The following is a 25694-nucleotide window of genomic DNA, read 5'->3' as shown; positions in this document are numbered from 1 at the left end:
AAACACGGAGGCAGAAATCTGGGAGCGCAGGGAACTGCTGTGGAATGCCTACAACACCTCCCCGGCATTCTAACCGAACTACATACAATTCAGGAACATCCTAAAGATCCGATTTCTAACAAAAACTCACTGATCAAGAAATTCAACCAAACATCAGAAACAGGCTTCACCCATCCAACTGGACACCAATATAAAAAGCAATAGGTATTAAAATGAATACATAAAACTTGCACAAAACAAACTGGTTGTGACCAGATCGATATCTGCTGAAAAAGACACCTCAATTAGAAGACAGGGATATAACGACAATCTGCAAGACACCAATTTTCTACAAAAGTATAATACAAATATTTTCACCATGTCTCAGCTGGAGTCACTCAAACAGTGGCTAGTGCATTAAGACTGGCAGACGTAGGTTAACAAAATTCCACATCTCTTTATCAGTCTAAAATACCAAATCTAAATAAAACATTTTAGGTAAATGAATTTGGATTAAAAAAAAAATCCAACACTTACTGGTGACGAAAAGAACACATGGAGAAACCTCTTCAATCGGACGTCCCTGCATACTGCATCTTTTTCACTTTTTGACGTTAAATAAAGAAGAAGCTGTTTAACAAAACCACTATGTTGGATTTCAAACGAAGAGACGTCAGACTCCGATACTATGCTTCGGATTTCTTCAAGGCACTCCACGCTCCCGTCCACCTATAGGAAGAATGCAACATAATAATTCGTACTTTAGCAAGTAAAGTTGCACTACAAAATTGTCCTCCAAGAATATCCATTACTGTGTGAACTAGAGGGCACTGCAGAAAATAAACAATGTGGCCGGGTGTCACAATGATCTCAATTGTCCACACATTCTGGAGTGGCAAAAATTAACAGGTATAGTTACTTTTAGGATCATCTTTGGCTGGTGCAGAGTGGAGGAGCGACCAGGAAAATTAAGGTGAGGATTGCACCCTGAGCACAGGAATTAAAAAGCCAAGTAGCATTTACAGGATCATTGAGTGTTTTGACAGAAATGGGCAGTAAATCAATTAAGCTTGGGCATTACTCCTGGCAGGTTTACCCACTGATGACATCTTTTATAGATTTGCAAGTAGAATAAGGATTAGATTTTACCAACTGGTACACCACCAAGGAATTATTTTTTTCAAACTGTTTTCCCAGTGTAAATTGCACCAGTTAATAACCGCAGCATATTGTACAGGATAACTCCTACGTCCATACACAATGTATGCCTAACTCAGAATGTCAAATCAGGGGCCGACAGTTTTGAGTCTTTTTTATAACCTTTATGTAACTCTGAATAAATCACTTTAAACTCGCAAAATCCAGTAAATTACCTACTTTCCTGAAGATCACTTGTGTAAGAAAGAGACCCTTTTTGCATGGTTACCCCCTAACGTTTTGCCAGATGCAAACTCTGGTGTGGTTCCGGACTGTCTCCAAGCCATCTGCCACCACCAGACAGGTTTCTGGACCCGTGGGTAGAGAGCCTCTGCTCTCTGGGTCTGGAAAAAATGCACATCCTGGGTAGAGGTGTCATGCCTCTTGCCCCAGGAAGGGCAGAGTCTTCGAAGATGGACCTCCAAAGGGTAGCCGCCTTTGTTAGTTGCCCCCATCTTTTTGCTATCAGCAACTGGCTCCCACCGGTTCCGACACCCATTTTGGAAGCAAGAACAAGCGTGAAAACCTACCCGGGAAAGGAGGTCTGCCCACCTTTGCCTATACCCGCTAGTATTATGCCACACTCCAGTCAGGGTGGTGGAGGAAAAGTGAAGGCCGCCTCTCAGTCCCTGCCATCTTGAAGATGGGGGGGGGGGGGGGGGGAACCCCTCAAATCAGAAAGAGGCCTATGTCCCCCCCCCCACCCCAACTGGATGGTGGCATACTAGGGGGTATAGACACCCAAGGGAAAGGACTCACTGGTCCCAACCTGCACACCACTGTAATGCCCCTTTAGGGGCACTTCTGAACCTTGCTTCTTCAGATTTGACGTGACAACATGAAGGACCGAAGAGCCATTCTGAAGAAGAGGAGGAGGACAACAATTGTTTAAGCCCAAGACCTACCGACCTGTCTCGTGCTCTGAAACTCCTGCAAGAGGAACCCATTGTGTCCTGCAGCCAGCAACCTTCAAGAATCCCAGGGACCTGCCCTGCCTTTCTAAAGAACTCTGATCTCCTGTGGACACCGGATTTGTCCTTCACATGCCAGGATTCCAGATCCAGCCGGATCCGCAAGTCCTCAACACTTTGCACCAGACGTCCACGGCCGGAGTGCCCAATAACCCATCGAGGTCCCCCTGGCAATCCTGCCCCGAGTTGCAGCATTGGACGACCTCCACCGACCACCTCCTCGCCGCCTGCAGCCTCATCCTGAAGGGTTCCCCGACTGGAACCTGTGAGAAGAACTGGACACGAAGGGACAGCCCTGCACCACCTGTGACCCGACATGCCCAACCAACGGTGTCCTGATGTCCAGCAACTCAACTTCATCCTCCAGTCATTGGTTACCTTCATTCTGTCTTTGGGCTCCAGCCGGTAGTCCCTTTTCGCGACCGACATCCTCCATTGGAAAGCACTGGGCTCCTGACACCCCCTGAGCATCCTACAGCCGGCTGCCCCTGCACCGCAGGTGGTGTGGTTTTGGTGCCAACCTGGGACCCCCCTTTGACCTTACCTTAACTACAGAAGCCCGACACCCCAGACTTTGTGGTCTGCCAGTGAGCAGCACCCAACCAAGGTGCTACCTAGCCCCATTGGCTATATTGACACCCTGCACCCGGCCAAACTAGTGCTGCTGGTGGTGCCCCTTGAGTGCCAACCTGAATCTTGGGGAAACTTGGTTCTACACACCCTGAAAAACTCCAGTCCTGAAACCGTTTACTTACCTATAAACTTTACACTTTCTTTTTTCTCCATAGGACTGAATGGTGTTTAAAAAAAATGAAGTGTTGATCTGTCTTGTACTGCAACAAAAAGTAACTTAGTGCCTTCACCAGAGTCAACCTGTTGATCAATGTCCTGTGTTGCTTAAACTGTTAGGAGTGTGTTTCATGCCAAGCTAAACAAGCATTTGCAATGCAATAGGTCTCGCATTAGGGACGTTTGAGCTAGTATTGTACATGACAAATTTAATTTATGTGTTGGTTTTGAAAATAGCGAAATCCATAGCTTTGTCACTTGCAATGCCAATAGTTTTAACTTTTGCAAATGTGACATCTGTAGCATTTGTAATGCAATATGTGTTGTATTTACATGACTTAGATGCATTGATATTACAAATAACAATGGATTTAATTTTTTTTAAAATAATTTATACTTAAATAAAAGTTATTGTAATTTATGATGGCAATAGCTTTAACTTATGTAAAGTGTGTGTGGGGTTGGTTGTGTGTGGGGGGTTGGTTGTGTGTGTGTGGGATTGTGTGTGGGGTTGTGTGAGTGTGTGGGGGGTTGTGTGTGGGGGGTTGTGTGTGTGTGTGGGGGGGTTGTGTGTGTGTGTGGGGGGTTGTGTGTGTGTGTGGGGGGTTGTGTGTGTGTGGGGGGTTGTGTGTGCGGGGTTGTGTGTGTGTGTTGGGGGGGTTGTGTGTGTGTGGGGGGTGTGGGGGTTGTGGGGGGTGTGGGGGTTGTGTGTGTGGGGGGTTGTGTGTGGGGTTGTGTGTGTGGGGTTGTGTGTGTGGGGTTGTGTGTGTGTGGGGGTGTGTGTGTGTGGGGGGGGTTGTGTGTGTGTGGGGTTGTGTGTGTGTGGGGTTGTGTGTGTGTGGGGTTGTGTGTGTGGGGTTGTGTGTGTGTGGGGTTGTGTGTGTGTGGGGTTGTGTGTGTGTGTGTGGGGTTGTGTGTGTGTGTGATCCTCTCCCTGACCAACGACCCCGCCGCCGCCAGAGCTAACCTGCACGAAGGGATGAAAGAGGTAGCCGAGTGGATGACGACCAGCCGCCTGAAACTGAACTCGGACAAGACGGAGGTCCTCATCCTAGGCTCTTCACCCTCCGCCTGGGACGACTCCTGGTGGCCTCCCGCCCTGGGCACCGCACCCAAACCGACAGACCATGCACGCAACCTGGGCTTCATCCTGGACTTCTCCCTCTCCATGACCAGGCAAGTCAACAAAGTCTCCTCGGCGTGCTTCAACATCCTACGCATGCTACGGAAGATCTTCTGGTGGATCCCCACCGAGACCAGGAAGACCGTCACCCAGGCCCTCGTCACCAGCCGACTGGACTACGGCAACGCCTTCTACGCCGGTACCACCGCCAAGCTCCAGAAGAGACTCCAGCGGATCCAGAACGCATCAGCCAGACTCATCCTCGACATCCCACGAACCAGCCACATCTCCGGACATCTGAGAGACCTTCACTGGCTCCCAGTCAACAAAAGAATCACCTTCCGCCTCCTCACCCACGCACACAAAGCCCTACACGACCAAGGCCCGAGCTACCTCAACAGCCGAATCAACTTCTACGCTCCCAAACGCCACCTCCGATCAGCCAACCACGCCCTCGCCGCCGTCCCCCGCATCCGAAGAGCGACTACAGGAGGAAGGTCCTTCTCCTACCTGGCCGCCAAGACCTGGAACTCCCTCCCGACCGACCTGCGCCTGACCCAAGACCACCTCTCCTTCAGGAAGAAGCTGAAGACCTGGCTGTTCGAGCAGTAGCGGCACCCCCCCCCACCACCAGCGCCTTGAGACCCTACGGGTATGTAGTGCGCTCTATAAATGTCATTGATTGATTGATTGTGTGTGTGGGATTGTGTGTGTGGGGTTGTGTGTGTGTGGGGTTGTGTGTGGGGGGGGGTTGTGTGTGGGGGGGTTGTGTGTGTGGGGGGTTGTGTGTGTGTGGGGGGTTGTGTGTGTGGGGGGTTGTGTGTGTGGGGGGTTGTGTGTAGGGGTGCGTGTGTAGGGGTGCATGGGTGTGTGGGGGGGTGTGTGGGGGGGTGTGGGGTGTGTGTGTGGGGGGGTGTGGGGGGTGTGTGTGGGGGGTGTGGGGTGTGTGTGGGGGGGTGTGGGGTGTGTGTGTGTGGGGGGTGTGGGGTGTGTGTGTGTGGGGGGTGTGGGGTGTGTGTGTGGGGGGGTGTGGGGTGTGTGTGTGGGGGGGTGTGGGGTGTGAGTGTGGGGGGGTGTGGGGGGTGTGTGTGGGGGGTGTGGGGTGTGTGTGGGGGGGTGTGGGGTGTGTGTGTGTGGGGGGTGTGGGGTGTGTGTGTGGGGGGGTGTGGGGTGTGTGTGTGGGGGGGTGTGGGGTGTGTGTGTGGGGTGGGTGTGTGGGGTGGGTGTGTGGGGTGGGTGTGTGGGGTGTGTGTGTGTGGGGTGTGTGTGTGGGGGGTGTGTGTGTGTGGGGTGTGTGTGTGGGGTGTGTGTGTGGGGGGTGTGTGTGTGGGGGGGGTGTGTGTGTGGGGGGTGTGTGTGTGGGGGTGTGTGTGTGTGGGGGGTGGGGGTGTGTGTGTGGGGGTGTGGTTGTGTGTGGGGGGGGCTGGTTGGGGGGTGTTGTGGGGGGGGGGGGTGTTGTGTGGGGGGGGGTGTTGTGTGGGGGGGTGTTGTGTGGGGGGGGGTGTTGTGTGGGGGGGGGTGTTGTGTGGGGGGGTGTTGTGTGGGGGGGTGTTGTGTGGGGGGGTGTTGTGTGGGGGGGTGTTGTGTGGGGGGGGTGTTGTGTGGGGAGGGTGTTGTGTGGGGAGGGTGTTGTGTGGGGGGGTGTTGTGTGGGGGGGTGTTGTGTGGGGGGGTGTTGTGTGGGGGGGTGTTGTGTGGGAGGGTGTTGTGTGGGGAGGGTGTTGTGTGGGGAGGGTGTTGTGTGGGGAGGGTGTTGTGTGGGGGGTGTTGTGTGGGGGGGTGTTGTGTGGGGGGGTGTTGTGTGGGGGGGTGTTGTGTGGGGGGGTGTTGTGTGGGGGGGTGTTGTGTGGGGGGGTGTTGTGTGGGGGGGTGTTGTGTGGGGGGGGGTGTTGTGTGGGGGGGGTGTTGTGTGGGGAGGGTGTTGTGTGGGGAGGGTGTTGTGTTGGGGGGTGTTGTGTGGGGAGGGTGTTGTGTGGGGAGGGTGTTGTGTGGGGAGGGTGTTGTGTGGGGGGTGTTGTGTGGGGGGTGTTGTGTGGGGGGTGTTGTGTGGGGGGTGTTGTGTGGGGGGTGTTGTGTGTGTGCGGGTTTTGTGTGGTGGGGGTGTTGTGTGGGGGGGGGTGTTGTGTGTGTGCGTGTGGGGGGTGTTGTGTGTGTGTGCGTGTGGGGGGTGTTGTGTGTGTGTGCGTGTGGGGGGTGTTGTGTGTGTGCGTGTGGGGGGTGTTGTGTGTGGGGGTGTTGTGTGTGTGCGTGTGGGTGTTGGTGCGTGTAGGGGGTGTTGTGTGTGCATGTGGGGGGTGTTGTGTGTGCATGTGGGGGGTGTTGTGTGTGTGTGTGGGGGGGTGTTGTGTGTGGGGGGGGGTGTTGTGTGTGTGTGGGGGGGGTGTTGTGTGTGTGTGGGGGGGGTGTTGTGTGTGTGTGGGGGGGTGTTGTGTGTGTGTGTGGGGGGGTGTTGTGTGTGTGTGTGGGGGGGTGTTGTGTGTGCGTGTGGGGGGTGTTGTGTGTGCGTGTGGGGGGTGTTGTGTGTGCGTGTGGGGGTGTTGTGTGTGCATGTGGGGGGTGTTGTGTGTGCAAGATTTTGGTTTGGACCTCAGGCCTGAAGGTGGTAGCCCTGAGCCAACCTTGACGCTGAAGTACAGCTGCTCCAGCCAATTGCCTTAAATTGGTGTTTGAAATGTCCAGGGCGCAATCGAGGATTTCTGAAGCCGCCCTTTCACCCTCCTGCACAATTCTGCGTACCTCCATCTGATGATCCTTAGGGATCAAATCCAGATATTCCGTCAGATCGGACCACATCTGTCTATCATAACAAGCCAGGATAGCCAATAAATTAGCAGCTTTAATGGAGGCTGCTGCATTTGCCGAAAACTTCTTTCCAATGGCATCAAGTCTTCTGCCCTCCTTGTCAGGTGGTGTTGAAATGGGAGCAGAAGGATTTTTGGATTTCTGCTGCGCAGCCTGGGATATGACAGAATCTGGTCGAGGGTGACCTATTAAACAAGATGGAGTATCCGATGGTGCTCGATACTTTTTCTCTATTCTTGGAAGGACTGCAGGAATGGAAGCGGGCGTTTACATTATGTTGAGGCCCTCCTTCCGAATATAGTCAATAAAAGGAATAACCCTGGTAACTCTGCGATATCCCTCTTTAAAGTCATGTAAAAAGCAGTCCGACTGCTCAACTGTGATGGCCAATTCAAATCTATTAGCAGCTCGCTGCATAATATTGTGAAAACCGCCAATATCTTCAGGTGGAGAATCTGAAGGACGGGGCGCAGGCGGCGAAGGCATAGGAATGACAATCTTCCCAAGGATCCACAGGTGTTTTATCCGGCAACTCGCCTTCTTCCCTGCTTTCTTCGTCATCATTAGAAGAAGTATCTGTATCATTATGAAGTGCTGGACCAGTATCTTGTCTTGGCGACAATGAAGCTCGTGGTGACGGAGGTCTTGGCATGTCAACTGGAATAGGCGACCCAGCGGGTGCAACCGGGGTTGGTGGAAATCTCTGGCGATAATCCGCCAACATAGCTTGCAAATCCTGTATTAAGGAAATTGGCAAATGACTAGTGTCCTCAGACCGAGAAGGTCTAGTATGAGGTGATTGATATGGCGTGGAATAAACGCCATGCGTATAATGACCATGGACATCATCTTCATCATCCTCCTGATATTTAATATTTAATTGAGAAGGGTGACGGGCAATCCCAGAAGGACCATCATCCTCTTCCCCTTCATCGGACTCCTCCTCCACATAGGTCTCCAAAATGTGCGATGGTAAGAGTGGAGAAATGTGAGAATAATCTTGCCTTTGATACGTTTTCATTTGAAAATTAGTGTATTGTATCTTTGTCGGAGGTGAACTGTGCAACAGATGAGCAGATGTCACTGCGGAAGCCACTGTTACAGGGATTTCCGTCGACGGTACTGTCAATGACAAAGATTTTGCCGTCGACGGGGTCGTCAATGGTGTCTTCGTCGACGAACCGTTCGTCGTCGGGACCGTCGATAGCGTCTTCGTCGACGAGTCCCTCGTCGTCGGGACCGCTGATGATGCCTTCGTCGACGAGTCCCTCGTCGTCGGGACCGTCGATGGTGTCTTCGTCGACGGGTCCGTCGATGGTGTCGTCGTCGACGAGTCTTTCGTCGACGAGCCCTTCGCCGAAGAGGCCGTCGATGGTGACTTCGACGTCGAGGCCTTCGTCGACGACAAAGTCGGAAGTGTCTTCGTCGACGATGATGTCGGCTTCGTCGACAGAATTGTCGATGGAGTAGAAGATTTAGTCGACGGAGCAGTCGTCGACGGAGACGTCGATGATGGCAACTTGTTTTTAGTCAGCGATGGTTTAACAGACATCAAAGGTGAGGTAATAGCCAAGTGGTAACCGTAGAAGTAGATGAAGAGGCAGAAGTCAAGGTAGTAGTAGGTACAGACACCAGAGAAACAGTCTTAGCCTGGGTTGTACTCACAGTTGTTAAACCTGAAGAAGCCGATGCACTCTTTGAGGGTTCTGAAGTTCTCAGAAAGGTTTTAAGTTTCTTCTTTCTCTCAGGAGAAGAACTTTCTTTGGATCTAGCTCTCTTGCTGGAGGTAGAGGCCTTGTCCTCATCATCAGTGGAAGAAGACTTCAACCACAAAAGAACTCTTGCCTCCCTATCCCTGATAGTTTTCTGAGGGAAGGTACGGCAAATCCTACAGTCCTTCACAACAAGTGAAGGATGCAGACAATTACAGTCAGAGTGCTGGTCATCCACATGGACCCTCTTCTTGTAGCAGTCTTCTTGTAGCAGGTTCCACAAGCCTTGAAAAGAGCCTTCTTTTCAGACATTTTGAGGAAACAAGATCAAAAACTGAGTAGGCACTCAGGGAGACTCCCTTACACACGAAGTGCGGTGAAAATCTGAGGAGAACTGCCTGAGCTGGGAAGGTTCTAGAGGGTGAGGACAGCTGATTGGCTGAGGCTACTGTTTCAGGTCTTTTTACATAATGATGTAGATAGGCTGCTAAGTTTTGAGGCCTAGTTAGGCCTTTGGGCTTTTCCAGCCTACTTCAAGAAATTTTTAGGCACTGCTATTGTATTTATTTTTACCGTGGGACTCCCGCCTCGACAACGGGGAATGATTCAGGCATGTGAATCTATGAAAGATACCCTAATACTGGATAAGATGGCATTATACAGATATGAATCTGCCACAATCAAAAATGCCAAAAATTATATACTCCGTACTCTATGTACATATATACACAATACATATATATTAAAAGTTATAAAAATATAATACATATCTGCCTTACTGTATATAGCAGAGCTATATATAAAAATGTATAACAGATCATTTACACCTGTGCATACACCATATACTCAGATAAAATTAAAGTGAAAAACTAGCTCATGACACCTATACAAGAGAAAAATTAATTACAAGAGAAGAATCAACTCTATAAAAAAACATTTAAAAACCCTGGGCGACTTTATCGTTACGCTCATGCGGACTGCCAGAAAGTATCCCAGGAGGCTGTTCCTAACATAAGCCTAAAAGAAAACATATGAAAATGAAACCTCATCAATAGCCAACACCTTCGACCACACAGTCCAATAGGCCAAAATGAAGTATGAGTCATTCCATGGAAATCTCAAGGAGAGGTATCCAGTTGGAATAACTGACAATAAGTTATACCAGGAAGAACCAAAATCTGCCCATAGATCAGACGAGGACTCATGTACAAATATAGATAGTTAAAAGATTTTTTTTTGTTTAACCCTAAAGGGCTGTAAACGACAAAAAAAGAGAAATTGCTGATTAGAGGAAGCAAATGTCACCATGGAGACAACAAGAATCCAACCTCCAGATGAGAGAAGTTTAACTACATCAAATATACATGCGGCATTGATCCTGCCGACACCCGTGTACGTTTAAAAAAATGTATGGTTGAGATCAGCAGCTAGATGCAGGCGAATAAACTCCAACTCAATGCGGGCAAGACCGAAAATATTTTGCTCGGAAAAGCAGGCAGATGTTGGACGCCAGAGTGGTGTCCACCCGAGTTGGGAGCCTGCCCGGCCCCCAAGTCGGTAGTCCGGAACCTTGGAATTATAATGGACAGCGCTCTGTCCTTGAAAAATCATGTAGCCAAGGTGACGGGCACTTGCTATGGTATAATGCGTGGCCTCAGAAAGATCTTTAAATGGCTTCCGCATTTGAAGCCAGGAAGCCGTTGGTTCAGGGCCTGATTATTAGCCATCTTGACTATGGTAACGCCATGTACCACGGCCTGAATGAGGACCTGCTGACTAAAAAACAAACTTTGCAGAATACGGCGGATAGATTAGTGCTGGATCTGCCGCCTAGAACGGCCTCCACTCCTTGTTTGAAACAACTACACTGGCTCCCCATACGGCAAAGAAGTCAATTCAAGATCTTATGCCTGACCCTCAATGCACGGTATCTTAAAAAAAAAAAACTGAACTGGTATGTCCCCAAGAGGTCCGCAAGATCCAGCAACAAGTTTTTACTAATGCAACCTCGCGTGCGAACCTCTAGGCATGGGCAGCGTTCTTTTTCATTTCTCGCACCTGCACTCTGGAATAAGTTACCTTCTCACCTTCTTTCTATTAATGAACATCAGCAATATCGTAAAGCCTTGAAAACATGGCTTTTTCCTTAGCAGGGGACCCTGTGCTTTGTTGTGTCGCCCTTTCTGTTTTTGTCTTTTCTTACCCGGTTCTTCTGCTGCAAGCGCCTTGAGACCTTGCGGTGATAATGGCGCTCTATAAAAACCTATGACATGACATATATCAAAGTATATAAGATGGAAAACTCTGGATATTCTTAAGGAAGAAAAGAACCATAGAAGCCTGACACTGCATCACAAGCAGTGTTCATGTTATAAACATGCTCCCAAAATGGAAGTAGGACAACATAACCCCTAGAAATGGGGGACATCCATTAGTAATATAGAATACTGCAGAACACCAAATAGAGACTGTAAACCTGCAATACGTAAAGCCTTTCAAAAAGAGAAATGTGTATCAAGGGACTGTAATCCCATGCACAGGCAAGCAACACACAAGGTTGTAAAGGCTACAGACCCCCCCCCCCCTCATAGGGCATCCTAAAATTTTTCAAAATTCACAATACTGAAAATTAATCTGTGCATGTAGAAATGTAGGATCCTTCTAGCATGGTTACCCCCACTTTTTGCCTGGTGTCAGTGTGTTTTTGACTAGTCTGACTGGGCTCCTGCTAATCAGGAAAACAGTTACTGTGATTTCTCCCTAAATTGACCATGGTAAGTACTGTTGTACATCCGCAATTGGCTACTGTTGTGCCCTTGTAAATCCATAGTATATGGTACTAAGGTACCCAGAGCTTAGGAACACCAGGGGTCTCCCATGGGCTGCAGAATGTATTGTGCCACCCACGAGAGACCACTTAAACTGTGACTACAGGCCTGTCATTGCAGTCAGAGTTGGTGCTTGCACCCCTCACAACAGATGTACATTTTCTTATATCTGAGGGCACTGAACTTAAAACCTATAAATCACCCCAGGGCAGGCTTTCTGTCCTGAAGGCAGGGTGCTTGGCTAGAAGTGGGACAGCGCCATTGCATGAGCAGGACACCCTTACAAACCCTGGAGTCGATTCTACAGGCTTGGTTACTGTGGTCAGCCATTTTAATACATATAGTGGGCATCAGTCATTATGAGACGTCTAACTATATAGTGGCGGGACCGTCCCCGGTCATGTTTGGGAGCAAACATGTTGGAATCATACCCCAACACCGATTCCAGTGTTAGAAGTATGATCCCATGTTCTGGGGGGCTCCTTTGGGTTACCTCCCTGTACTACCGGCACCAGTATTTCAAGGTCTAGCAGCAAGCTAATGCTGCTTCCAACCACAGGCACGATTCTGCACTCCTGCTCCTGAGCCAAACTCTAGCAGGGCAAGGTAGAACAATAGCTTTCCGGTCACAGGGAGGTGTGAATACATTTGTTTCACAAATGGGGAGTGAGAGAAAAGCAGGTCAGTTGCAATCTCCCAAAAATACTTGTATCACATATGAGCAACTAAGTTCCGTTAGGAAATCAAGCTTTTTTTAGAAAAGGAGAAAAAACGAAAGAGAACCGAGTCTGAGAGAGAGTGTTGTTCTCCCTCTGCTTAACTATTGGTGGTGGGGTATTCAAAAATATTGGAGTAGATGCCTCACTCACTTATCGTGACATGCTTCAACATAGGAGTCTATCCACACCCAGGTAAGATGGAATTACCCGGGCGGACTCAACAAAGATGTGATGGGAGTTCTTAAATAAAGCAATTACTGGTTATTGGGGGTGACTGGGGTGAATGTTGGGTTAATTCAGCATTCCATCATCTGTTATTTGCCTTTGCGATTTAAAAAGCCAGCGCTTACCATGGGACGCCATAGGAAAGAAGTCCCTGCAAATGGCTCTAGCTACTGGTACGGCCCGTAAACTGAACTCCAAATGGGAAGACTGAGGCTGTGAAGTCTCTGAGAACCTCCACGGATGCGCCGCCAGGAGTTTCATATGGCATTGCTTGAGCGTGGCTTCAACTTCTGGCTTGAGCTACAATGCTCTGAGTCGTGGTGTTCTCCCAAAACCACATACAAACTGAATGCGGGTCTATAGCAAACAACTGTTGCACAAAAGATTCACAAGGCTTAAAGCCGGTTAAGGGGAAAAAAGCAGGCCATTTCCACACAACAAAAAATGTCGAAGTAGCACTGAAAAGGGCATAAGGAACTGCTTCTCTGGATCCGCCTTCAGTGCGGAAAGGAAGAAACTGACGTCCATGCACCAGAGGGGGCTTATAGGACTCCACTGACATCACACTAGGAGTCAACATCTTCACAGAGTCGTAGGGTGCTGACGGGTGCTGACCCCAGGCACGCATGTATTGCTAAAAATTTCCAGATCCAGTCTGACAACTGGGGAGAATTCAAAAGTTAAGGAATCTACGGCTAGATGTCTCTATTAAATTAAGCTGAACTCTTTTCTCCGACATGGTTACCAGGTGCAAAAATGACCAAAAGATGTATACTATCAGAAAAGGTGTCATATTATGCTGCATAATTTGCTCTTTCTTCACGCATAATTTAGTCAACCCTGCTGAATAATTTGGTCCTCCTCTGCTGCATTTTCAGTGGTCCTGCCTATAATCTACACACCTCAATAACTCAAGAAGTTCCAAATGCTACTTCCTAGAAATAGCTTCATCTTCCAAGCGAGATTAGAACGTCTCTACCCCATCTAATTCCAGCTCCACTGTCCTTCCAGGCACCAACAATAGCCCGAATACACTAACCGCTGTTGCCAGTCTTAAACCCATCCAATTTATTTAAACGAGTAGAGGCCGTGGCAAAATTTCACTAAAAATAATGAAACTATGGCCTCTCTATTTTCCGCTCTCAAGGTACCATTCTTCAGTGCAGAAGGCTGAAGCCTCCAGGTCAGAACCAGGGACGGGGCGGTGAGGGGGTTTGCAGCAGCAAGGGATTATGGCCAGAGATAGTTTTCCCATTTACCCAACATATTTGACATTTGTGATAACTAGCTGGTGGGCGGTCCAGCCAGACAAGGCACTCACCGAGAAACTTCTTCCAGACTGGAGCGCCATTGTTATAGGGGCATCTCACATCACGGTGCCTTCTGACACATGGGAGGCCTTAACACCTTTGAATCACCCCACTGACAAGATAGATGGTGCAAGGCAATTGGGGCAGAACATACCTAGAAGTGGGGGGAGAGTCCAGCAGGTCAGCGGGGACAGATCGCCAAGTACAGCTGGGACGATGACACCACTCTGCAGCCTCCAGGAGACAGCCCAGTAACACCACCAGAAATCCACAATCTCGATGATCCGTTAACAGGGCCCACAAGCAAGACCTGACAGCCACGGTTCAGTGGACACTGCCAAACAATGAGGATAGCAGGGCGCAGATATCTCTCCAGTTCTGGTGAACGGCTCATGAGATCGCTGCCATCAAGGGCACAGTCTAGATTGGTTAGGATACAGCGGGTGAAACTGGGAGCTTAGTAAGAAGCAGTCTGCCAGGTGTCCGTGTACTTGTGAATAAAACAGAATCGTAAAATTATTTTGTAGTTTACCTTTCTTTTGAGGAGGCACAAGTGAATCTAAAATGCAAGCAGCTGCAAACAAGTTGTTGCATGTAAAGATCTTTTATTCAGTTTGCGGCAGGTGTGTTGATACAAAAGCTCGGCATAGACTGCAAAGTAGCACTTATTGTGGCTAGTAGAATAAAAGTAAATAACTTATTTTATGCTGGCTGACAAGACAAACAAACAGTTTCTTTTCTAGCCTTTATATCAACGAAATGTTTTGTGAATGTGTGAATGTATTTCCATATTGCTGCTGTCGCTTCTATTACAAGAATGTTTTTATTAACACCATAGTTGCTTCGTCTTCCCAGTGGAATAAGAATGTGGTGTTCCTTAAAGTGTGTATTTGCTAATGTGTAACAAATCTGTATGCATCCATCAATCCCCATCTTAATGAGGTAATGATGTCTGTAATGTGGTTGTACGAATGTGACAAAGAGATGCCTAGTCTTTTTGACAGGATTATAGTATTATCAAAGTAGTACACCAGTGCTATCCTAACTAAGTGTTTAGTGAACACCATTAGCTATACTGTACATTTACAAAATGTTGGGAAATCAATGGATTAATGGGATAGTTTAAACAATAGGCAAGGTAAAAAAAAAAAAAGGTTGTTGCACATGCAATTATAGTTGAAGGTACTTGCATATATGCATAATCCAAGCTGAGCTTTCGTCATGAGAAGCAACACATTTAATGATATTGAGTAATGAAGAAGGCCAACCTTTAGTGTAATCCAGTAGTTTGCAAAGTCTTTAACATTAACTTATTAACTTGATAACATGTTCTAGTAGTTGAATGATATGCCTCTTTATGACATTGATACCCTTTTTAAGGAGCTGTAAGAATATAAACTGGACGATTGCTTGACAAAGTGCTAGAGGCATTAATAGGTATTATCCATGACCAAACTTAGCAGAGCATTGCCCAATGATAAGGGCATAGATACCTGGAGGTGTTGCTTGACATTTTCTTTGTGTTTTATGGATTAAAGCCAGATCTGCGCACACAGTCGGTGGATTTGATGTTCAGTCTTTCAGAGGCCAGAAATGGATGAATGTCAGGCCAAATTTACTGTGTCACAAAGGAAAATATAACACTTGTCCGAGAACATTCCTACATCCTACGGTATGACAGTCTTTTAAATGTCTTCAGTACAAGTACAGGTGCAGTGATTGCCAGCTATATAATATGCAGCTGCGACTTTCTCAATGATCACTTGCCTTTCAAGTAGGTCATGTGCGTCTAAATATGAGATTAATTTGTTGAAATGGTTACCTGTGAGAGGTGTCTGACAAAAGTCTTCCAGGTAAAATATTGCACTTTACCACTTACCTCAGTTCAATACTCTGAGTGACAACAACACTAGCGGCAGCCAAACCCCAATCACTTGAGTTGAATTATATGCAAAGCAGTTCTGTAGAGGGTGCATTTGTAATAAAGCATCCATGAGGGATGCCGTCAGACCAGCAGTTTCCTCACATACCTCATGAGACCGTAACATGTAGTAAAGAAGAACCTGTTTAAGAAAGGTCAGAACTCTGCTTGGTCAGTTAGCTTTTGTCACAACTAAGTTGAAGGTACATTCCCAAAGGTTCTAAATGTAATGCACCTGAATAGGTGACTTTTCTTTACCACACCTGTTTAAGTCTGAGAAGCAAGTCTACCATCTGCTCGGAACGGTTTAGCCATGTAAGGGTTGACATGAATACATTCATAACATGTACTGCAACAACTGCTAGACATTTGGTAAACACTCCTGGGGCTGACTTTATTCGAAACAGAAGTATTTCATATAGAGTTTTACCACTTGACATAAAAATTAAGTCATTGCGTTGTGCATGTTTCAACAGGATGTGAAAATAAGTAAGGAATATGCTACTTGCCAGTATGCATCTGTTCTTGGCATGTAGGGCTGCTGACATATCCGTGCATAGATCGCCGCCTAGTGTTGGGTCCGGATGATTGCACCTTGTTGTCCTGGAAGAGTCTTCGAAGTATCACAAGATAGCTGGCTCCTCCCTTGGACTACAGTGCGCCAAGCTGAGAGGAGGTGGCGGCTAAACGATAAGTCCGAGGACCACAACTCGTATAAATCTATATTCTCCTCCTATAAACATGCTATTACAAAAAGGAAGGCAGAATACTATGAGGGCAGAATCCAGCTTGCTACTAATAAGCAAAAAGAAACTTTTAAAATCTTGAAAAAACTCAGCCATAATACGGAGGCAAAGTCATCAGCTACTCCTATTGACTGTGATGCTTTCCAGGCTTTCTTCCTAAAAAAAGTTGATGATATCCTCTTAGAAATAGAAAATTCCCCACTTAGTTGTTGTTCCCCCTTCAATTTATAGCCCCCCCTCCTCCTGACATTTGTCTTGCCAAATTCCCCCTCTTGGATGCTCAATCTCTATTCCCCCTTGTAAACCAGTTGAAATCAGGCTCACCTGCAGACCCGTGCCCACCAAGATTTTTCCAACGGGCCTCGCAGAGTTTAGAAGGCTTCATTCTCAAATTATTGAACACCTCCTTGGAAACAGGTTCCCTCCCTCCTGCGCTGAAAGAGGCCAGAGTTACTCCCTTACTTAAAAAGTCAGGCGCGGATACTTCCATCCTTAAAAACTACAGGCACTTCTCCCAGCTCCAGTACCTAGCCAAAGTACTTGAACAACATGTCCTCAAGATATTGTCCACCTATCTTGACGAACATAGATTGTTACACCCTAGACAAGATGGCTTTAGAGCTTACCACAGTACGGAACTGGTGATGATATCTGTCTTGGATGAGCTGAGAGTAATGGCTCACAAAAAATATTGAGTGCCCTGATTTTATTAGATCTATAAGCGGCATTCGATACGGTCAGCCATAAAATCCTCATGTCCCGCCTGGCTAATGTGGGTGTAGAGGGACCTGCCTATCAATGGCTTAAATCCTTCCTGACCCACCGGATGCAGAGGGTACAGTTAGGTGATCAGGTATCGATCACCGGCTCCCTGACATGCGGTGTCCCGCAGGGTTTGGCGTTGTCGCCCCTGCTTTTTAACTTATATCTTCAACCGCTGGTGGAGAGTCTGGCTCAATTGGACTGCCAGGTCTTCAATTATGCAGATGACACCCAGCTACTTGTACGGATTAACAACTCTAGAGCCAATCAGGACCACGTACAAGAGGTGCTGCGTTTTACAGCGAGCTGGATGACTGGCAATTCACTTAAAATAAATCCAGACAAGACGGAATTTTGGCTGTTCCATACATCAACAGCCCCTGGTGTGACCTGTTTTGGCCGCGGGAATAAGGAGTCATCCCTACCCCAGTCCCAGTGGTTAAAAGTCTGGGCATCAAAATCGATGCCGACCTTTCTTTGAGCAGTGGTTGGTACTTGTACAGGGATACTGAGGTTCTTGCGTAAACTTGTCCCTCTTCTCACTACTGTTTCCCTCCAGGTCATTGTTTCTGCCACAATATTGTCCAGGTTGGACTACGGGAATGCCCTTTACATCGGCCTCCCCTGGAAACTAATAAGAAGACTACAGGTTGTGCAGAACGATGCGGTGTGCCTTATCTTCGATCTACCTAGACAGGCGCAGGCCTCCCCATTGCTTTCCAAATTACACTGGGTGCCTATTAGGCAGCGAGCATCCTTCAAGGGCCTCTGTATTGCCCAAAAGGCCATCTATGGTCAGGCCCCAGCATACATCAGGGACCGCCTGATGAGCTATACTCCCGCGCGGACTCTTCGCTCCTCGGCAGCTTGCTAGTTAGTCTTCCCCCGGTTTTACTTTGCCCGCAAAGGTGGGATAGCTTTTTCCACTTTGATTCCACAGCTCTGGAATAATCTTCTCGGAAATCTGCGCAAAGAACCTGCCCTTATTTTGTACAGGAAGAAACTTAAGACCATCTTGTTTCTGAAGGCATTGACCACAAAATAAAGCCTACCCATACCGGCTCACAAGCTCATATTGTCTGTTGTAATTTTCTTCTCTAGAAGCGCGAAGAGACCTGATGGTGAACCTGCGCTATATAAGAACCAAATAACATAACAGCATGGACATCCTCTCCATCTTCAGATTGTTTTTCGCCATTGTGGCAGAGATGGAGTATAGTACAGTAAGAAATGTCCATGCAAAAGAGAGAATGCTACAGCTGTAACAGGAACCGGGGAGGAGGGTGGGCGATATGAATGTCAGCAGCCCTACATGCCAAGAACAGATGCATACTGGTAAGTAGCATATTCCGTTCGAGGCATGTGGGCTGCTGAATTAGCGGTGGCCACCTGTGCCAGCTGCAGCAGTTTGAAAAAGAGTTAACAGCCTGTCCTACAACAGCTTGCTGTTTGGAATGTACGTCTACACAATAATGTGTTGTGAAAGTGTGTATGGTAGACAATGTGGCTGCTCTACAGATATCCTCAAGAGGAATATTCCCTAGGAAAGCCATGGATGCCCCCATTTTGCGCGTGGAGTGTGCTCTTTGGGGGACTATTAAAGTGCATTTAGCCTTTTTAGCATATATGAATGCATTTAACTATCCATCTGGCTATTCCTGACTTTGATATGGGAATTCCTTTATTTTGTGGTGCTAAAGCAACAAACAACTGTTTTGTTTTTCTGAATGCCTTTGTCCTGTCAACATAATATAGCAGAGCTCTTTTGATATCTAGGGTGTGTAGGGCTCTCAGCTACTGACTGTGGATTTTGGAAGAACACTGGTTTGATGTGGAAATTGGATATGACTTTTGGCATAAAATTAGGGTTTGTTCTAAGTACTACCCTGTTTGCGTGTATTTGCATAAAGGGTTCTTGAATAGTTAATGCTTGTAGCTTGCTAACTCTTCTAAGTGAGGTAATAGCAATAAGGAAAGCCACCTTGCATGTGAGAAATTGTAGTTCACAGAATGTAGGGGTTCAAAAGGAGGCCCCATAAGTCTGGTTAGTACAACGTTTACATTCCAGACTGGTGAAGGTGGTTTTTTTGCAGGAATTACTCTTTTGAGGCCCTCCATGAATGCTTTTATTGCTGGTACTGTAAACAGTGAAAGGTGTTGTCTGTTTTGGAGGTATGCTGTTATAACAGCTAAGTGTAGTCTTATAGAAGAATAAGCTAGGTTGCACCTTTGAAGGTGCAATAGGTCGCATATGATGTTTTGTATAGAAGCATCTAATGGATTGATTTGGTTATTGTTACAGTAAATAACAAATCTTTTCCATTTAGCTGCATAACATGCCCAAAAGTTGGCCTTCTTGCCTCCTTAATGATGTTCATGCAGTCTGGAGGCAAGTTAAGGTATCCGAACTCAGACTTCAGGAGCCAGATCGCTAGGTTCAACTGATTGGGATCTGGGTGTTTGATTTCTCCATGGCTCTGAGTCAGAAGACTGGGTGTGAGTTTTAGTCTTTGATGAGGCACTACTGAGAGTTCTAGGAACGTTGTGTACCATGGCTGTCTTGCCCATGTTGGAGCAACTAGGATCATTGAGACTGACTGTTGGCCGGAGTTTGCGAGCCACTAGTGGAATTAGAGGAGCTGGGGGAAAAGCGTACGCAAATCTGCCTGACCAGTTCATCCATATCGCATTGCCTTGTGACAATGGATGTGGGAACCTGGCGGCAAAGTACTGGCATTTTGAGTTTTCTTTTGTGGAAAGCAGGTCTATTTCTGGGAGCCCCCATTTTTGAAAGAATGGTTGGAGGACTTGAGGGTAAATCTCCCATTCGTGTAGTTGCTGGCTGTGTCTGCTGAGTAGATCCGCTATCTGATAGTCCTTCCCTGGGAGGTTTTCTACAAGGAGAAAGATGTTTTTTGGAATTGCCCACTTACATATCCTTTGCGCTAAGTGAGACAGTTGTAGAGAGTGCGTTCCTCCCTGTTTCTGTATGTAGTACATGGCTGTCATGTTGTCCGTCCGGATCAACACAGTCTTGTTGTACAGGTGTTTCTGGAATGCTTTTAGAGCTAGAAATATTGCTAGCAACTCCAAATGGTTGATATGCAATTTTTTCTGCTGGGTGGTACAAAGCCCTTGCACTGTGTATTGTAGTATGTGGGCTCCCCAACCTAACAGTGATGCGTCCGCTGTTATCCCTATTTGTGGAACCTGCTCTTGGAACATTCGTCCTTTGGAAAGGTTTTGTGAGTTCCACCACTACAGAGAGTTGTATGCACGACTGTTTTCCAACACTAGGTCCTTTAATAGTCCTTGAGCTTGGTTCCACTGTTTTGCTAGGCATTCCTGCAGTGGACGCATGTGAAGTCGGGCATGAGGGACAATGAAAATGCAGGAGGCCATCATGCCTATGAGCTGCATGAACACTCGAGCTGACCGGGAGTGTTGTGGTTGGAATTTGCGAATGAGCATTTGCATACTGGCTATCCTCGCTGAGTTTGGATATGCCTTTGCTAGCAAGGTGTTTATAGTAGCTCCCAGATATTGCTGTATGTGGGATGGTTGTAGGTTGGATTTTGGGTAGTTTATGGAAAAGCCTAAGCTGTGTAGCAGCTGAAGTGTTCGAAACATATGGCTCTTGCACTGTTCGTACGATTTTGCTTGTATAAGCCATTCGTCCAGGTATGGATAAACGTGAATGTGTTGTCTCCTTAGATGTGCAGCTACTGTCGCTAGACATTTTGTGAACACTTTCGGAGCTGTGGTCACCCCAAAGGGGAGAACTTTGAATTGATAGTGCTGGTTTTGGATTGTGAACCTGAGATACTTCCTGTGAGAAGGATGTATAGGTATGTGGAAGTATGCATCCTTGAGGTCTAAGGTTGCTAGGAAGTCTCCTTGCCTTAGCAACGGGAGGACTTGCTGTAGAGTGATCATGTGGAAGTGCTCCGAATGTATATACTGGTTTAGGGGTCTGAGGTCCAGCATTGGTCTGAGAAACCAGTCCTTCTTGGGAATGAGGAAGTATAGTGAGTATACTCCTGTTCCTTGGTGCTGGAAAGGGACTGGCTCTATGGCCCCCTTTTCCAGCATACTTTTCACCTCTTGTTGTAACAGGGTGATGTGTTCCGTGGACATTGGACGGGTTCTGGGTGGTATGTTGGGTGGAGTAGAAGTCAGTTCTAGACAGTAGCCATACTGGATAATTTGTCTTACCCACCTGTCTGTGGTAATGTTGTTCCAGACTGGTAGGAACTGTTGTATTCTTCCCCCGACCTGTGTTATGTGGTCTGGAGGTAGTGTATTGAAGTCACTGTTTTGTGGCAGTGGAGGCTCTGTTATTGCCTCCATGTTCTCTCCCCTTATTGCTATTTCCGCTGTATCCACCTCGATTGGGGCCTTTATTGAAGGTGGACTGGGTATTGACTTTATATGCCGAGGCACCTTGTGACGTGTTGCCTCGTGCAGCACCTCTGTATGATGAGCGCCGAAAGGAGCTTTTATGCTGTTGGAACTGCAGCGCACCCATTGATTTTGCAGTCTCAGTGTCTTTTTTGATTTTATCCAGAAAATTATCTACTGCTGGTCCAAAGAGGAAGTCTAGATTGACCGTCTGGTTTAGAATAGTAGATTGCACCTCCCTTTTAAAGCCGGAGATGCGTAGCCATGCGTGTCGTCTTAGCAAGACACTAGTGTGAACGGATCTTGCTGCGGTATCTGCTGCGTCTAATGCACATTTAATGGAAGCATTTGTGATGAGCTTCCCCTCCTGAATAAGAGCATCAGCTTGTTCTTTGAATGGCTCAGGTAGATGTTGCAGTATGCTCTCTAGTCTATCGTAGTGTGCCCTATCGTAGCGAGCTAGTAGAGCCTACGTGTTGGCTATTCTCCATGAATTGGCTGCCTGTGCAGCCACTCTTTTTCCTGAGGCTTCAAGGATTTTTGATTCTTTATCAGGAGGTGGTGCTTCTCCAGTTGTTTGGGAGTTAGCCCTTTTTCGTGCATTAGCTACAACTAGTGAATCAAGTGGTAGTTGACCTCTAATGTATGTGGGGTCTGTAGGGGCAGGCCTATATTTTTTCTCAACCCTAGGGTTGATAACACGTGCTCTAGCTGTATCCTTAAAGATAGCAGTGGCATGTTTTAGTACACCCTTTAACATAGGGAGTGTTCTACCTGTTCTCTCAGAGGCAAATGTGTCAAAAAGGAAATCCTCCTCTATTGGGTCACTATGCATATCAACATTGTGGTATAGTGCGGCCCTGTCCACTAGTAGGTTAAATGCTACTGTATCATTTGTGTGTGATGGTTTAACTGGGTAGGAGGAGGTGTCAGGGATGGGATGTGTATCATATGGGTCTTGTTGATTGTCCCATGTGTTATCTTGTGTCTCTGGGTCCTGTGGATAGTTATAATCCTGCTCAGGATCCTCTTCTGCATAATCTACATTATACTCTGTGTAGGAGAGTAAGGGGCATAAGGCGTGGCAGGCATAGTAGGAGAGACAGGTTTGAAAGGTTTAAGCGGAGAAGTGGCAGAGTCTTTCTTTTTCTTTAGAGGAATTGGTGAAGAAGGTTCAGTGTCCTCTGTGGTTCCGAAATTCTGGACCCTGCTGTGATATGGTACCGAGGTCCAACACTCGTATCACAAAATATCGTCGTACCATGACGAATTTGGTATCGGCAGACCGGTAATGATTAAGACATTATCCCTGTGCATTTGCGTCGTGATTGAGCGATGCCAACACCCTCAAATCGTGGTTTCCGTTCTGAACCCTCGGACTCCATTTTGTGAACGGCATCCATCTTATGCCTTGCCCTCATATAAGTCAATTGATTAAGGTCAAGCTTGATCTGAAAGGACACGTCCACCTTAGCTGACTTCCCCATGACCTGGCCGAACTGACTCCACCGCCTCCAGCCAAACCTGTTTGGGCAGCTCCTCGCCCAGTGGCTGAGTAAGATATCATCAAAGCACAACATGCCATAAACCATTCACCACATACAGACCATGTTTTCTACAGACATACACCTGTCCATGTTCCTGGTTTATGGCCAGTTTTATGACAAGGAGGTGCCCTGTTTTATTGGGGTTTCATCGATATCTGATTGTAATTCCGGGCTGGGCTGGGTCATCTATCACAAACTGGACATCTAAAATATGGGTTGACCAACATGACTGCGTTTTGCTCTAGTGTGTAAATATGTATATGGCCGTATTGTAAACTCAAGAATTCTTGCCTGAAGTGTAATATCGTATATAAAAGGAGAAGGCTGGTTCTGTAAAAACGAACAGTCTCCTGAGAACTTACGGACCGTGCTGTCGTGCTTCTAGGACACATGTTACTTGATTGCAGCCAATAAAACTCGATATCTGACTTCACCTAGAAGACTCTTGGTTTCTGTGGTCCGGAACAGGGAGAACTCAGAGGTCTTCGGGTGTTATCCCCTGGCACCACCGGGTTCCTAAAAACCCGGCACCTCAGTTGGCGCCCAACGTGGGGCGGTATCAAGCGGTGACTGTCCAAGCCAGATGTTCGTGAGGAGCTTCGTGTGAAAATTCCAGAGGACGGCCAGCCACTTCAGCGACCCCTGTATGTCGACGTGGTTCCGAAGGTCTTTGCTGCGAGGTTCCCCGCGTCCCGACGGCTACGAAGGACTGCTGCCCTGACTATCGCCCTGTTTTGGACCCAGTGATCCTTGGTAGAGCGAAACGATAGACGAGTCTTCTAGTGACGTCACCGATCTTCAATACTTCAGTTAAGTATAAGTGGAGCGTCTCCTAGTCCTTAGTTTGGTTCTTAGTCTTTGGTATCCTTGAGGTACACCTTGTTTGGAACTTGCAAGCGCCAAAACAGAGGGATTCGTGTATTCACGAAAATATCATAATTAGATAATCCCTTGAAGTTTGAAGCTAGACTAGTGAGCAAAGATGCCTGGTCTTAGCAGACTTGGAAACTTGTTTTGTCTTGGTTGTAGTAAGGACTCCCGATTAGAGGATTCGTGTCTGGTTCCTCCGATTGGAACTCCAACATATGAGTTATATATCAAGCACGGAGTAGGCCCTATCACATAATGAGGTATGGATAAAATACACCCGCAAGGATGGTGTTTTAAAATGGCCCCAATATGGTAGTTTTGACTCAGACATTTTAGATAACCTCGAGGTCAAATTGTTTAAGAAGAAAGCCCGGGCGGCGATGTTTGACTCTTTTCGCTTATGGCGCAAAGAAGCCAAACAGAAAGAAATGAAATTAGCTAAGAAAAAGAAGAGAGGTATGTCGATGGTGCAAGCTGCCATCGCATACAGGGATAATGAGGAAGAGCAGGAAAGTGAACAAATGCTCAGAAGCAAGAAACTAGCAGCAGATAAATGCTACCCGATGTTGCCCCATGAAGGACAAGATTCGAAGGGAGCATCTGACAAAGATCCATTAATGTCCCATTTGTTGAATTCACCACCCCCATATACATCGAGTATTGTTGGACCCCCGAAGCGTATTGTTATACCGCGCCCCGGCGCACGAAAAGCAGCTCTTGCACAAGCACCAGCTCCTCTTCAGCTGGTTCCTACTTCTCCGGCGCAGCCTTCTCAAGGGCCGCCGCCTTTGCTACATACTCCATCTACTTCTTCTACAACTTTGCCTACCGCTCCACCTGTTTATCCTGATACTACTTCTGCCACTGCTTCGACTTCTTCTGCTGTTGCTTCGACTTCATCTTTACATCAGCCTGTCTTTTCTGGTGCATCTGCCTCTCCGCAAGCTTCTCCTTCCGTTCGACAGAGTAGCAAGTACTGTCACTGGTCTGTTCTCACCTTTCTTTGGGTCGCCTAAAACGACCCCTAAAACGGGACGTAGACAGTTGCGTAGTCAACTGCCTGATTACGAGGAAAGGAAAGTACTGAATGAGTTAGCACGCAAATGGGTTACTGACACTGTTAGATACGATGTTCAGTCTGTTATGGAAGTTTTCTGACAATGGGATGCACCCACTCAGAGTTATGTATTCGAAGAGATGTGTGTATATCTTTGTGAAGATTTAGAGACAAACGATCCAAAGCGCAAAATGCAGGAATTATTTCGTATGCGTTTTAAGTTCTATGAAGGCATGATTGTAGGTGCCGATGTTGAAAAAGCAATAGATTTGTTGTTATCCTATAGGAGTAAGGGAAATGTCTCTAGATCATTGTATGAAGATGACGTGTCAGGTAGGAAAAAGGCGCGACAGTACCCTATGAGAGAGGTTCCTCCAGTTTGGAGGGAAGGTGATGCGAATGCACATCCACCTGTTCCACCGCATTTCCAGCGTGTATGGGTACATGCCCCCTGGAAAAGATCTGAAGTTTTAGCACTCAAGCAGACATTACCTGATCCACGTAAAAATCCCGCAGGGTATTATAAGGAGTTATCACAGACTGCCAGCTCATGTATAATGAATTTAGCAGATGTAGACATGTTGTTTGGGAACGTCGTTCCACAGCCTTTATGGAGTAAAATTCGTCATACAGATCATGATCAAGAACTAGGTGACACGTGGGCTAATATTACTGCTGCAGATACTAGACAAGTTGGTGGTTCCAAACTCGAGCCTTTAATAGCCGAACTTCCTGG

The 25694-nt window shown here is 47.2% G+C and overlaps 1 protein-coding gene across 15 annotated transcripts in view; it reads right to left on the bottom strand.

Annotated features, from left to right (window-relative positions):
- Positions 1–25694, bottom strand: part of TRIP12 (thyroid hormone receptor interactor 12) — a 1206981-nt gene that overhangs the window by 358581 nt on the left and 822706 nt on the right. For all 15 annotated transcript variants that reach the window (XM_086944059.1, XM_086944047.1, XM_086944048.1 and 12 more), the window contains one exon: positions 517–708. In XM_086944059.1, the coding sequence (XP_086800185.1) occupies positions 517–708 (192 nt within the window). The remainder of the gene's footprint in view (positions 1–516; positions 709–25694) is intronic.

The sequence above is a fragment of the Lissotriton vulgaris genome, chromosome 11 (genome assembly GCF_964263255.1).
Source record: "Lissotriton vulgaris chromosome 11, aLisVul1.2, whole genome shotgun sequence".
Classification (NCBI taxonomy): domain Eukaryota; kingdom Metazoa; phylum Chordata; class Amphibia; order Caudata; family Salamandridae; genus Lissotriton; species Lissotriton vulgaris.
The sequence above is the reverse complement of the archived record's forward strand: the minus strand, read 5'-3'. Positions and strand labels throughout refer to the sequence as shown.